This window comes from Muscardinus avellanarius (genome assembly GCF_963383645.1).
Source record: "Muscardinus avellanarius genome assembly, chromosome: 4".
NCBI lineage: Eukaryota > Metazoa > Chordata > Mammalia > Rodentia > Gliridae > Muscardinus > Muscardinus avellanarius.
Genome location: NC_137789.1, coordinates 36,921,561 through 36,935,574, shown reverse-complemented (window position 1 = coordinate 36,935,574; position 14,014 = coordinate 36,921,561). Strand labels below are relative to the sequence as shown.

General features: G+C 43.1%; 1 protein-coding gene across 1 annotated transcript in view; it reads left to right on the top strand.

The window, feature by feature from the left end:
• BAALC (BAALC binder of MAP3K1 and KLF4) overlaps window positions 1–10,095 on the top strand; it is a gene marked incomplete at both ends in the record, with an annotated part of 69,372 nt that extends 59,277 nt beyond the window's left edge. Inside the window, one exon of the mRNA XM_080693854.1 lies at window positions 9,985–10,095. Coding sequence (XP_080549980.1) covers window positions 9,985–10,095 — 111 coding nt within the window. The remainder of the gene's footprint in view (window positions 1–9,984) is intronic.
• Window positions 10,096–14,014: the final 3,919 nt, after the last annotated feature.

Below are 14,014 nucleotides of genomic sequence, written 5' to 3'. Positions count from 1 at the left end.
TCTCCACAGTGTCTGACACATCATTGGCTCAGTCTCCTTCACCCAGCTTCCTACCTGTGCTCAAACAGAAGAGAAGCTCTGAGGTTACTCATCTTCTCCCACTCATTTATCATTCATAACCTCTGGACTATCTGCAGACTAGTCTCTAAAAATTGGCATGCCATTTCCTTGGGTTTGGAACTCCCCCCTCACTCCCTAACCACCCAAATAAACCACCTCCTTAAGTGTTACGGCAGAAAGGCGTACGTGGATAGAGCTGGAAGGAGACAAAGCTCCAAGTATGTGGCCAGCCTCCCAATGAGTTTTCATGTCTTCAAAAGCTGCATATTTTCCAGTTGCTTTATTATTCTTGGCAAAATACCCAGACTGTGCTAAAGGAATTAGCCCTTGTCTGGATTGATTCTCAGCTAAGGGACTTCCTCCTCCTGCCCCACCCAGTGTCAGGCCAACAGTCATTGGCAATGTGTGGCTCCAGCAAGGAAGGATAGGTGAAGCCCTGGATCCAGGAGACTGGGTCAAGAAAGAAGGATAGGATTGGCTCAGAATTTCTCCTGGACAGCAGTAATGCAGGACCTATCAGCTAAGCATTCAGAAAGCAATGAGCCTCTCCTACAAAAACAAGAACAAGACATTAAGGAAGGAGAGAATAAAACACTGGAGAAAACTGGAGCGGGGATGTGGGTAGAGGGCACTTTGGTATACTTGCCAGCTCAAGCTTGGGAGAAAAGAAGGGATTTAGCAGCGGAGGGAGGTTCAAGAAATCACACTTCATGTGAGGGTCTTCAGTGAAACCAGTTCAATCAGTAGGCTCCCAGGGAATAAGCCTCCTTAACTCTGTCTTCTTCCCTTGACATCCGAGCTCACTCAGTAACTACATGTCGATTGAATGGGCCAGCCTGGTAATTCACCATCCCTTCTATGACCCATCTGCTTTTCCAAAGCAGCTTCTGCTGCCATCTCAAGACTCTTCTCTCCATCTGAGGCTCAAGTGGAAGAGCAACAATTCCTTTGGACCCTTGGTTAAGACTCTGAGGGTGAGAGAATCTAAGTGAAAACTGGTCACGGGGCTGTGACTGCACAGGATTTCCTCCAGGCTCAAGAATTCCTGAGTTTTGCTTGGATCCGAGTCTGTCCCTGCCCTCCTCCCTTGGTGGCACTGCCGAGGTGGAGTGTGCCCCGAAAGGCTTCACATAAACACTAACTCACAAAACAGCAGCAAACCAATTCGTGGGATTTGGAGAGTCTCTCGGGGATGGTGCCAAGACAGCCATGAACATAACTGAAATCCAGCAGGAAAGTTTTAGGGTATTTAGGCAGAGTTATACAAACTAGCTCTGTTCCTGGCTATTTTTCTCTCCATTTTGTTTAGAGAATTTACCTTCTCAAATATGTTCCTCATTTCTTAGGTGTGTATTATATGCCAAGTACCAAGTTAGACTGTGGGGATATTGTAGTGAGCAAAACAGACTGGGTCCCCTTACCTTCTTGAGATTTATGAGCTCATGAGAAAATTAGTAAATGTGGGTGCCCAGAGGAAATACAGACTGGTGGTGAAGACTTGAGCCCACGCAGCCACAGATGTGCACATAGTCACTAAGTGTGACAGGCAAAGTGTAGCGTCATGTTGGTGTGACGTGCGCTCCATTTTGTCCGGAACCCTGTATAAGGGATGGGTCTGCGACTAAAGTTGCTGTTTGTTCTCTTCTGATGGCAACTCAGTGTGTGTTCTTCTCACTGGCGATCTCACCACAGAAACCTCTCCCGCAACCTTAGCAACAAGGCCCCTGGCAGAGTAAGCAAATAAATGTACAGTTTAAACTGTGGTCAAGGGCCAGGATGGAAGAGCATCGGGAGAGATAACAGAGCACTATGATGGTAGTGCTTAGAAAATCCCTGCAACATTCCACAGATTAGTCATGGTAGCCGATGAAGAAGATGCTGCTGGGAAAAGCAAAGAAGCAAGTGCAACTTTTCACTGTCCCCTTCTCTGCTCTTTAGATTATTTTTATCATAACTATGTATTGCTCGTGCGAGACGGGGTGGATACTGGGAATCAAATTCAGGGACATCGTATATCTGAGCTACACCCCTAGCTCTTTTTACTTTTTATTTTGAAACTGGCTCTCACTAGGTTGTTGAAAGCCTACATTGTGAGACTGGCCTCAAACCTGCAATCATCCTATCCCAGCCACCCAACTACTGGGATCATAGGCATGCACCACCATGGCCAGCTATTGCTTTTATAATTAAAAATACTAGTAATACAGCTGGACATGGTGGTACATACTTGTAATCCCAGCTACTCAGGAGGCTGAGGCAAAAGCTTCACAAGTTCAAAGCCATTCTGGGAAACTTAATAAGATCCTGTATCAAACTAAAAAAAAAAAAAAAGAGGCTGGATGTGTAACAGTGTAGAGTGCCTGGGTCTAATTAGTCCCTAGTACTCCAGAATTGTAAACAAAATGAAATAAAAAGACCAAAAATAAAAGAAAAACCTAGTTATACAGAAAAAATCAAATACTAATACAGCAACAAACCAAATCTCAGTAATTCTTGCTTTTCTTTGTTGTACGGATTGTGACAAGGTCTGTATAACTCAAGTATATTTGTAGACTTCAAGCAGAGCCAAGAATATCTCTATTTTCACTTGGAGGGAAACTGAGAAAAGGCTGAATAAATTTAGCTGCAGTCCCACGTCAAGGTCTCCAAGGAGCAGACAGGCTGTCCCTTTCTCCATGGGGAATGAGCTGTATCATCGACTTCTGAACCCCAAGGGAAGCCACTCATCTGGGGTAGAGACTGCCAAGAAGTGATCACAGTCAATCTGGCCACCCTTGAGAAACGGCAGCCAATCAATGACTTTTAATTAAAGAGGCAGTATCAAGAGGACTAAAAGTCACGATCGCAGGGTATTAAACCTGCAGAAATTAAAATGAGGCAAGAGAAGAATAGAAAAAGCTGTCAAACTAGGTGAGAAACGCGAGGTGGTCCATTAACAAGAGTCAGTGGTGACAGCAGCTCAGGAAACAAGAATATTAGACGTGGAGGAAGGACTGAATTAGCAGGGAACTGCAAAAAGAAAAAGGTGCCAAATAGGCTTCTCTCACATTAAAAATCACAGGACCTTTTTAAGCCAATAATTGAAATAGGGACACGCTTTCCTTTCCTGTCATAGAAAAAGAATGGAATGCTAAGAAGATTTGATTGAATCAAAACCACATGAGAAAGGAATATATCTGTTATATGATAGAAAAAATGGTATAATTGTTTCTTGTATCTTTGTAGCTTTTTTGAATCAAAGCCACATGAGAGGGGAATATATCTGTTATATGATGGAAAAATGGTATAATTGTTTCTTGTATCTTTGTAGCTTTTTTTTTTTTTGTACAGGGGATTGAATCCAGGGGCATTCTACCTCTAAGCTGCACCTCCAACTTTATTTTACTTTTGTGTGTGTGTGTGTGTGTGTGTGTGTGTGTGTGTGTGTGCGCGCGCATATGTGTGTGTGGTACTGGGGATGGAACCCAGGGGCATTCTATCTCTGAGATTCAACTCCAGCCCTATTTTTTATTCTTTATATTGAAACAGGGTCTCACTGAATTGCAAAGGACCTCACTAAGTAGCTGAGGCTGTCCGGAAACTGCGATCCTCCTATCTTAGCCTCCCGAATGCTGGGATTACAAGTGTGCGCCACCATGCCTGGCCCTATTTTACTTTTAATTTTGAAACAGGTTCTCCCTAAGCTGCTGAGGCTGGCCTTGAAACTGTGATTCTCCTGTCTCAGCCTGTGCCATCATGCCTGGTTTATACTGAGGTAGTGTTTTAGAGCACATCAGAAGCACAATGCCACAATGTTTAGAGCACAAGCCACAAGAGTTTGCCACCAATCAGCAGCAGCAAGACACATCTGTTATATGACAGGGAAAAAGTGATATAATTGTTTTTTGTATCTTTGCGGATTGAACCCAGGGGCATTCTACCTCTTTTTCTCTTTTTTGCCAAGTTACCGAGGGTCTCACTAAGTTGCTGAGGCCGGGCTGGATTTGTGGTCCTTCTGTCTTAGCCCCAAGTACCATGATTATAAGCACATGCGACCAGGCCAGCTCTATGTAGCGTTTTTTTTTTTTTTTTTTTTTTTTTTTTTTAACAATTTTTTTATTGAACATAAATAGTATACATTTACACTATATTTGGTGCCCTCTCCCCCCCCGCCCCCATTTTCCCTTCCCCCCTCCCACCAATGGTTGTCCAGGTTAACCATATCTTATTCATAATTTTACACATGTTCAAGTGTAGACCCTTATTAATCAAGACCGGCCTTCCTCCTCTCCTATCTTACCATCTAAACTTAGCTAGTATTTCCCCTTCAATATCTGGAGACCCACTGTATTCTTTGTGTTTCCTAGTTTGGGCATATTAGAGGAAACATATGTATCTTCTTCTTCTGTGCTTGGCTGATCTCACTTAACATTATGTTCTCCAGGGCTTTCCATCTTCTTTCAAATGATATAATTTTGTTCTTCTTTATGGCTGAATAGAATTCCATTGTGTGTATTTCCCACAGTTTTGCTATCCATTCATCTGTTGATGGTGATCTGGGTTGGTTCCATATTTTGGCTATTACAAATTGTGCTGCTATGAACATAGGTATGCATATGTTGCTGTAGTTCTCTGAATTCAACCCCTTTGGAAAGATACCCAGGAGTGGTATAGCTGGGTCATATGGTGGATCTATTCCCACCTTTCTTAGGAATCTCCACACAGATCTCCATAGTGGTTGAACTAGTTTGCATTCCCACCAACAGTGTAAAAGAGTTCCTCTTTCCCCACATCCTCGCCAGCATTTGTTGTTGTTTGATTTTTTTATGCTTGCTACTCTGACTGGGGTTAGATGGAATCTCAGTGTAGTTTTGATTTGCATCTCCCTGATGGCCAGTGATGAAGAACATCTTTTCATGTATCTATTAGCCCTTTGTATCTCTTCTTTTGTGAAGTGTCTATTTAGTTCATTTGCCCATTTCTTGATTGGGTTGTTTGTTTTGCTAGTGTAGAGTCTTTTGAGCTCTTTGTATACTCTGGATATTAGCCCCCTATCAGAATGGTGGCTGGTAAAGATCCTTTCCCATTCTGTAGGCTTCCTCTTTAGGTTATTGATAGTTTCCTTTGATGAGAAGAAACTTTTTAGTTTGATGTTATCCCACTTGTTTATTCTTGCTTTAATTTCCTGAGCTTTGGAGGTTTTGTTGAGAAAGTTACTGCCTGTGCCAATATGTTGTAGTGTTGAACCTATGCTCTCCTCTACTAGCTTCACAGTCTCAGGTCTAATTTCTAAGTCTTTGATCCATCTTGAGTTGATTCCTGTGTTTGGTGAGATATAGGGGTTTAGATTCATCTTTTTACAAATGGTTAGCCAGTTCTCCCAACACCACTTGTTGAAAAGGCTGTCTTTTCTCCAGCGTATGTGTTTGGCCCCTTTGTCAAAGATTAATTGACTAAAGATGTGTGGGTTTGTTTCTGTGTCTTCTATTCTAATCCACTGGTCAGTATATCTGTTTTTGTGCCAGTACCATGCTGTTTTTACTACTATTGCTCTATAGTATAGTTTGGAGTCTGGGATTGTAATGCCTCCTGCATGTTTCTTGTTATTGAGAATTGCTTTGGCTATTCTAGGTCTTTTCTTTCTCCATATGAAATTCATGATTGATTTTTCTAGGTCTCTGAAGAATGCCACTGGTATTTTAATGGGAATTGCATTGAACCTATAGATCAGTTTTGGCAGAATGGCCATTTTGATGATATTTATTCTGCCTATCCATGAGCACGGGAGATCTTTCCATCTTCCAAGGTCTTCCTCAATTTCTTTCTTTAATGTTTTATAGTTTTTGTTGTAGAGGTCTTTTACATCTTGGGTTAGGTTTATTCCTAGGTATTTTATTGGTTTTGAGGTTATAGTGAATGGAATTGTTGTTTTTATTTCTTTCATTGTGGATTCGTTGTTGGCATAAAGAAAAGCCACTGATTTCTTTAGGTTGATTTTATAACCTGCGACTTTGCTGAATTTGTCAATCAGGTCCAGAAGACTTTTGGTTGAGTTCTTTGGGTCTTCCAGATAGAGGATCATGTCATCTGCGAATAAGGATAATTTTAATTCCTCTCTTCCTATGTGAATTCCTTTGATTTCCTTCTCTTGTCTGATTGCTGCAGCAAGAGTCTCAAGGACTATGTTGAAAAGGAGTGGTGATAGTGGGCATCCTTGTCTTGTTCCTGACTGTAGCGGAAATTCTTGCAGTTTTTTCCCATTCAATATAATGTTGGCTTTGGGTTTTTTTTTTTTTTTTTTTTTTTTTAATAGGAGAGCAAAAACAAGTTACTTCTTAGACCTTCTAGAGGAAGTATCTGGATCCAAAAGCATATCTTTTAGAATTACTGGCACTGTTGCCTAGAAGTGTTAGTTGTAGTAGTCATCATTTCAGAACAGGGGTTTTTTTTTTATATTAATTTGGTATGTTTCACCAACATGATTTTCTAAATGAATTTAATGATGATAACTATAATTAGAATAATTGTCCTAGTTTGCTAGGGCCAAAGGAAGATTTTTATTTATTTTTATTTTATTGTGTGTGTGTGGGGGGGGGTACTGGGGTTCCTGGAAGCCCTTCTACCTCCGAGCTACATTCCCAGACCTATTTTTACGTTTTTATTTGGAAACAGGGTCTCTTAAGCCAGCACGGCTGGCTTCGAACACACCTGATCCTCCTGTCTCTGCCTCCCAAGCGCGGGGATTACAAGTGTGCACCACCACGCCCGGCTAAGGAAGATTTTTAAAGCAAGACTTATTTTAACATGGATCAGTCAGTCTTAGGCAAACCAGAAGGTGGTCACCTTTCTGGTGCTAAGCGATATAGTTATTTTAAAAAAATTCAAGCAGCAGTGTTATTTCCCGTCTTTCAGGTAAGGCATGGAGCGAGGCTAAAGCAACATGCCTTGCTGCAGCTGACTGGTGGCAGAGCCTTGTGGTCTAAATATTCCATTGTGCTTCTGATACACAGCTCCAAAAACCTGCCCCATTATAAACCAGGCATGGTGGCACAGCCTGTAATCCCAGTACTTGGGAGGCTGAGACAGGAGAATTTCAGGTTCAAGGCCAGCCTCAGCAACTTGGAGACTCTGTTTCAAAATTAAAAGTAAAATAGGGCTGGGGACATAGCTCAAAAAGTAGAATGCTGTTGGGTTCAATTCCCAGTGCCACAAAAAGAAAAAATTAACCTAATGTAGTTGGGATACAACCATATATATTACATCACTGCTCTAAGAATAACTATTTTGTAGACTGGCTTTTTTTCACAGACTTAAAAATCAAGAATTATCCAATTACTGATTTTTGCTTAGATTTTTAGATTGCACTCTAGTAGAGCATTTTCTGCATAGAATCTTTAAACCCCATTTGCAAAACCTTGCCAATGATCTTTTCTTTAAAAAAAAAAACATTTTTTGCAGTTTGGAAAGTGTACATTTCCATCCTGGAAAACTCTTTCCTGTCACTAATTTGAGAGGAGTGCTACCATCCGTGGACAAACTATCTATTCCCCGCCTCAGTTTTCTTGCTTTCATGTAACAGGACCCCCAAATGAAACAGCAGCCTCCCCCTCACCACACCTTTCTTCAGGACACAGACTCTTGTCTTCTTTTCCTGTGTGATGCTTGTATGTGTGAGAAACAGGCATCGGTGGTTCAGTGTGGAGTTCAGCAGGGTGTGGGAAGGTGAAGGAGGAAGACTGTTTTCAAGGATTGTACAGAGGAAGTTACTGCTAAAAGATAACCAGAGATAGTTTGAAGGATAAGAGACTGAGGGCTCTGCTGTAGGGGAAAATTTAGCCCTCCACCCCCAAAAACGAAATCTCTGCCAGTTCTAGCTCAAAAGATCTAAATCTACAACAGAAACTTAAACAGTACTGACTGCCGTTTTTTAAGCCAAAGGGACGCTGATGAGGGCAGTGTGCGGATTCGTTCATCCCTCTAGCCCATCAAAGCTAAACCGAGAACCTGCTATGTCTTAAAACTGTACCAGACACCAGGATCACTAAGAGAAAAATAATAAAATCCTATCTCTTGAAATCAATAAAGACTAAAGTGACAGAGCCAATACTGTCCTTGAACGCCCCTCCAGTCACCCACAAAGTATTACCTTAGGTCAGGGTCCCTAGAAGCAGAACCTAAGTGGATGATTTCTGTGTAAGGAGTCAGTTTCAACCTGTACATTAGTGGGGGTAGTAAGTCAGGTCAGAGGATCAAACTCAGCCAGTGTGAGCTGCGCTAAACAGTGGCAAGCGTGGATTCGGCTTCATCCTACAGGGACCTCTGGAGCAGGACTGGCATTGCAGATCTGTAGCCCACTGAGGCAGGAGGCCAGCCTTTTAACGGGGCTCCTCTCTAGCAACTACAGTGTAACCTCTTTGGAACTTCTAAGGTAGGTGGCTCCAATCAGATGAGGCCAATTCTCAGAAGAAAGGCGCTCCTGGGAGCAGCTTGGAGATAATGCATCAGCTGAGTGGAGAAACACAGATAAGATGCCTCCAGCAGCTGCTATGAGGACAAGGGTGTGTGTGTGACATGTTAGAAACCTACCTATCATTTGTTAATAAACACCGTGGAACAGGCCACCATTTCTTTCGATACACTACAGATGATGTGGTTAGCTATGTTCAGGGGCCATGCAGTGTGATGTACAGGCATCTAGCAACACTGGCATCTAGCTCTGTGAGAGCTGCTCCCACAGATGTGACACTGGTTTCCAGGAAGCTGACTCTGACATGTCATTATACAGGATGTCCATTAGGAAGTACCCAGAAGGTGGACACCTATGGAGGAAGAGACAGGAGCAGGAGCAGCAGAAGGAAAAGGGAGAGAGAGTGACCTTCACTGACCCCGGTCCATGGGGAGTTCTGCAGCTAAATGGCTGGCCAGGACTGGCCAGCCTTGGGCCAAAATGGTCAGGTCTTTTCAACTCTCCTATCTTCACATTGGGCCACCTCCAGAAAGGCACAGCCTTGGGGAAATGGCTCTCAGAAGTTGAGGCCACCTCTGGAAGGACAACCAGAGGCCGTTTGCTGACTCCCCCCACCCAGAGCTGGACAGGTCCTTCCTGGAACGGGGACTGGGTGGCACGTATCCTTGTCCATCCTCTGGTGGAGATGACCTGTGCCCGCTTCAAGCAGAGGATCACTGGGTGGAATGGCATGAAGTCTCCTGCACCTCTAGTGACAGCCATTGTCATTTGGGGAGGGGAGGAAAGGGGAGAATGGGGACAGGGTGAAGAACCCAAATTTCATGTTTTAGTATTTACAACAAATTCTGAGCTTTTATCATCAGTGTGTCTCCACCTAGAAGTGGGCGATCCTACTCTCTAAGGGTTTTCTTTTCCCCTAATTTTTATTTAGTAATAGGCATTGTACTAAGTATCTTATGTGCATTACCTAGTTAATCCTTACCTTAACCTTATGACATAAATATTAGTATTTTCCTATTCAAAGATGAGGAAATTTAAGATTAGCAAAGTTAGAAAAACTTGCCCACAGTAAAATCATATAGACAGCATTAGACCAATATCTGACTTCAAAGCTAATAAAAAAAAAACACTCTGCTAAAGCCAACTATGAGAATTTTCACACTACCCTTTGATAGACCTTAGCTAATTCATTCATTCAATGTTTTATGCCAAGCTCTGTACTACGTTGGTCTTGGAGATTCAACAGAGAAACCACAGACAATAACAATGTAAACATGTATTGAAACACAGTAAACACAAAATGCCATTTTTGCTTCACAGTTAAAAATAAAATTTTTAGAAACTTCCGAAGAGCTTTTATGAACGTACTCTTGTTGCCTGCCTGTGTGCTTGTAACAATCTCAAGAAACTAAGGTAAATGTGAGGAGCTCTGGATATTTCCTAGGAACTCAATTCAGTGTTGTAAACTTTTTTAACAGGCTAAGAGGGATGCTAAGCGAATGTCTGCGAAAGAGGTCAGCATTAACGTTACAGAGAGCATCCGACAGATGGACAGAAGCAAAAGAATCACAAAGAACTGCGTCAACTAGCGGCGTGTCCCAGTACACGAACAGAAGGACTTCCGAGGTGCCCTCCCCGGAACTGGATCCTGCTAAGGAGGGTGGAAAAAGGGGTCCCGCCTGCTGAACATGGGTGCTGCCGAGCACCAGGAGGGCATCTGCCCCGACAGCAGGCAGCTACCTGAGCAGACAAGGCCTTCTCTGTCTCCCGTCTATCGCAAGTGTAAATGCACTGAACAGTCCTCGAATACGTTAAACTACCAGAGTACGGCTGGGTTTGCCTCTGTGCAACTCCTGTAACAGGGTCTGGCATAGAAGTGGCAAAGTAGAGCTAGTTGGTTTAGGAAACAGGAAAATAGGAGGCGTGGGTTTCCTGGGTGAAAGGTTTAGGCGTCAGTGCCAAGCTCTCCTGGCCTCCACAGTGAATAGTTTCAGGCAAGCTCATTCTTTCCACCGTTCTTTTTAAATACTGTCATCACAAACTTAGTGTTTTCACTTAAGAGCTGGCTTTCGCCCAACTCTAAGCCCAGATATGTGAGAACGAACCTGAGAAACAGGAAAGATCCCCTTGATTCTTGTTTTCTGAGCTTAGTATGCGACAGATTAGACCCAGTTTCGGTGCCCGCAGTGTCTTCGGGAGGTCTTTGCCGCCGCACACTCATACCTGCTCCTCAGTTGCCTGCAAAGTCCTGCTAAGCAGGAGAGTATATGTTGACCTCCAAACCATAACATTACCATCCTGTGGCTGATGCATCCAATTTAGGATGGCCCCTTCCCCCACCCCACCCCCACCCCGGGCTCAGCTTGACATGATTTTTTTTTTTTTTTTTTTTTGGTGGTTTCCAGTTCCTTTTGCTTCTTGAGGGTTTTTTTTTTCCCCTCTCTTTCCATTTGGGTCATTTTTTGCAGTTGTAATCAAAGACTGGCCACTGATCACAGGAGGGAGGTCACCCAGGAGCATGCGGCAGCACACATGGCTTCCCTCTGGACACAGCCCCAGGACTCTCCTCATTTTGGTATCTGCAGAGTAATTACTCTAGAAAGGTTGGTGTGTACTGACAGGGACATTGGACTGACATGCACCGTGTTAGAAAACAGAGCTGACATTTTGATAGGAAAAATTTCTAGCATTTTTTTAAAAGACATGCTCAGCTGGACATATCTTCCTCCAAAGTAATGTAGCATGATTTTTCAAGGATTGTTAACATGCCTGGGATTGGGAAAGGTAGGATTTTAAAGTTGTACCAAGCTATACCAATAAACTCCACGTTTAAGCAGAAATAGGCAGCCTAATGGTGTGTGTTTATGTAACATAGTCCAGAGAACAAAAGCAGGCTAAAATTCAGATACTCGACTTCCTATCTGTAGTCCATTATTCCTCAAATATGAGTAGGTAGTGTTGTTCATCCTTTCATTGTTAGATTGTATATTTATTTATTAATCATTAAATGCCAACACCATGCCTACTATTATGCAGCTATTGAGGAATTTGGGGTCTGGACAGTTACCACTGAATATTCTGAATCTAACCGTAAACTCAGTCATTAGAAGACTGGTTTAGACCCTAAGGTACGGGTGTCCTGTGCATTGCTCTACAATGTCAAGCCACAGACCTAGGTGTTCTCTGGGTCAGCATATGAACCTTTATCATACACAAAACCATGGTTCTCCTTAACCTTTATCATTTGGATTCCTCGCTAAAGGGCTTACAGAGAACTTCACGTTCTGAAGTTTTTTTAAATAAAAGCAAAACCTGTGGATCACATGTGCCCAGCAGCATCACTCAGCAGGTGCCCCCAACTGCAAGGTTGGCAACAGACCTGTGAGTTCAAGGGCTCCTCTCCCAGGGCACGTGCTGCGCTCCGCTGGTCCCCGTGCCATCGCCTGGGCTAAGCCTAGCCTCTTCAGAGCTTTGTTTTTGCCTCAGTTCACTGCTGCATGTTTTTTGGAATTTATTATCTTGAGCAGGTGTCTCTGCTCTGTATATAGAAACACCTTGGGTGTTGGGGAGACGGGGGCATGTGATCTGGCCCTCCCCATAACAATAAGGGCCTCAGCGGGAAATTAAACATGTTGCTAAGCATCCATTCGCCAATATTTCCATGTGTGTTTGAGCTAGGAGCTGCTTCTTACTCTCCAACTGGGTTAATAACTTCCCATTGCAAAACTTGTGTCAATAAAATCATGAATTTCAAATATATACAGGTGATTATAAAGAATCTTTACTGCAACTCTTAATTTATACATAAAGCCATTTAGATTTTTTTTTTTTTTCTTTTCGGTATTGGGATGGAACCCAGGTGCATTCTACCTCAGAACTATACCCCCAGTCCTATTTTTTATTCTTTATTTTGAAACAGGGTCTCAGTGAATTGCAAAGGGCCTCACTAAGTAGCTGAGGCTGTCCACGAACCTGGATCCTCCTGTCTCATACTCTCAATGCTGGGATTACAAGTGTGCGGTAGACTTTTTTTTTTTTTAACAAAGGACTTTTACCTAAGTGATTCTTGTGAATCTTCTAAAACACCTTGTAAGGTAAGGAAGGAGAATGCTATTAGCTGCAATTTACACTTAGGGAAGTGTTTATAGTTCACCCAGCCAGTGAATGATGGTGTGAGGGTGGAGAGTCTGCCTGAAAAATCAGTGCAACTGCCCCACAACTCGGTGCTGACTCCAGCAGCAACGTCAGCCTGGCAGGGAGATGCAACCATTGAGAGGGGAAATGTCTCCCAGCCCGACACTGGGCCAAGCCCAAATTAGAGTTGAGCGATGAGGGGGCATTTCACATAAATAGCCAGCTCTGGCAGAGACTCCTCTGGCTCCTAAATTTAGAAATCAGACATATATCCTTCTCTTCTTTAGCTAGGCACATGTTCAATTTGAATAAATATACCTGTCAGCCTCCTTTGCAGCTAGAAGTAGATACATGATTAAGTACTGACTGATGAGATGATAGCAGGGAGGCCCAGAAGGTTTCAGGAAGTCTTTTTTTAAATTGGGTATTGAACCCAGGAACATTCTACCTCCAAGCTACACCTCCACCCCCTTTTTTAAAATTTTAAAACAGAGTCTAAATTGATGAGGCTGGCCTCAAACCTGCAATCTTCCTATCTCAGCCTCCCAAGTACTGTGATTACAAGCATGTGTTATCATGCCTGGCTCCCAGGAAATCTCTTTATAAAAGAATAGTTAGGTCTTGTCTTTTCCTTTTGTTTTCTGCTGCCTGGAATGAGGAGATCATACCTGTGGCTACAGCAGTCCACTGGGCCATGATGTGAGGCTGGGAATGGAAGCCATGCCAAACTGAGCAGCAAGTTACAAACCTGGCTCCCCAATTTCCAGTCTCCACGAGCCCTGCACTAGACCTCTCAGACCTTTTTGTATGTGAAAAAGAAACATACTTTTATTTCACCTAAACTGTTCCTCCAGGAATGCTGGAGTCATTCCTCACAGCCAAACCTAAGACTAATTTATATAAAAACTTTCATCTTCTTTTGAAAAATCTGACGATCTCTCCCCCTGGAGCCCCCTGTGAACTTGACCACAGTTGGCTGGAGCTGTGCAGTCTGTCTTAGCTGGAGCTGGAGCTGGAGTCTACGGATGGTGGCAGTCCCGCCACGCATCGTGGCTCACACATGGAAACCGTTGCTTTTTGTCACCTGCACAAGACATTTGAATTAGAGACCTCTGCTCCCGATTGTATTCCCAGACATCTGTTTTGTTCTTCTTCTTTTCAGGAGTTACTAAAATATAGAAGGTCCTCTCACCCTGTCCCACCAGTCTGAGAAGTAGCCACTCAAAGGACTTTTTTTAAAATAAATTTTTATTGGTGCATTGTAGTCATACATCTCAATGGGATAAAAAACAAAAAACTTGTGTAGATATACATGCACACATCACCCAATCAGCCCCTACCCAACCCCTACCCCCTTCCCTCCCCCTCCCACCT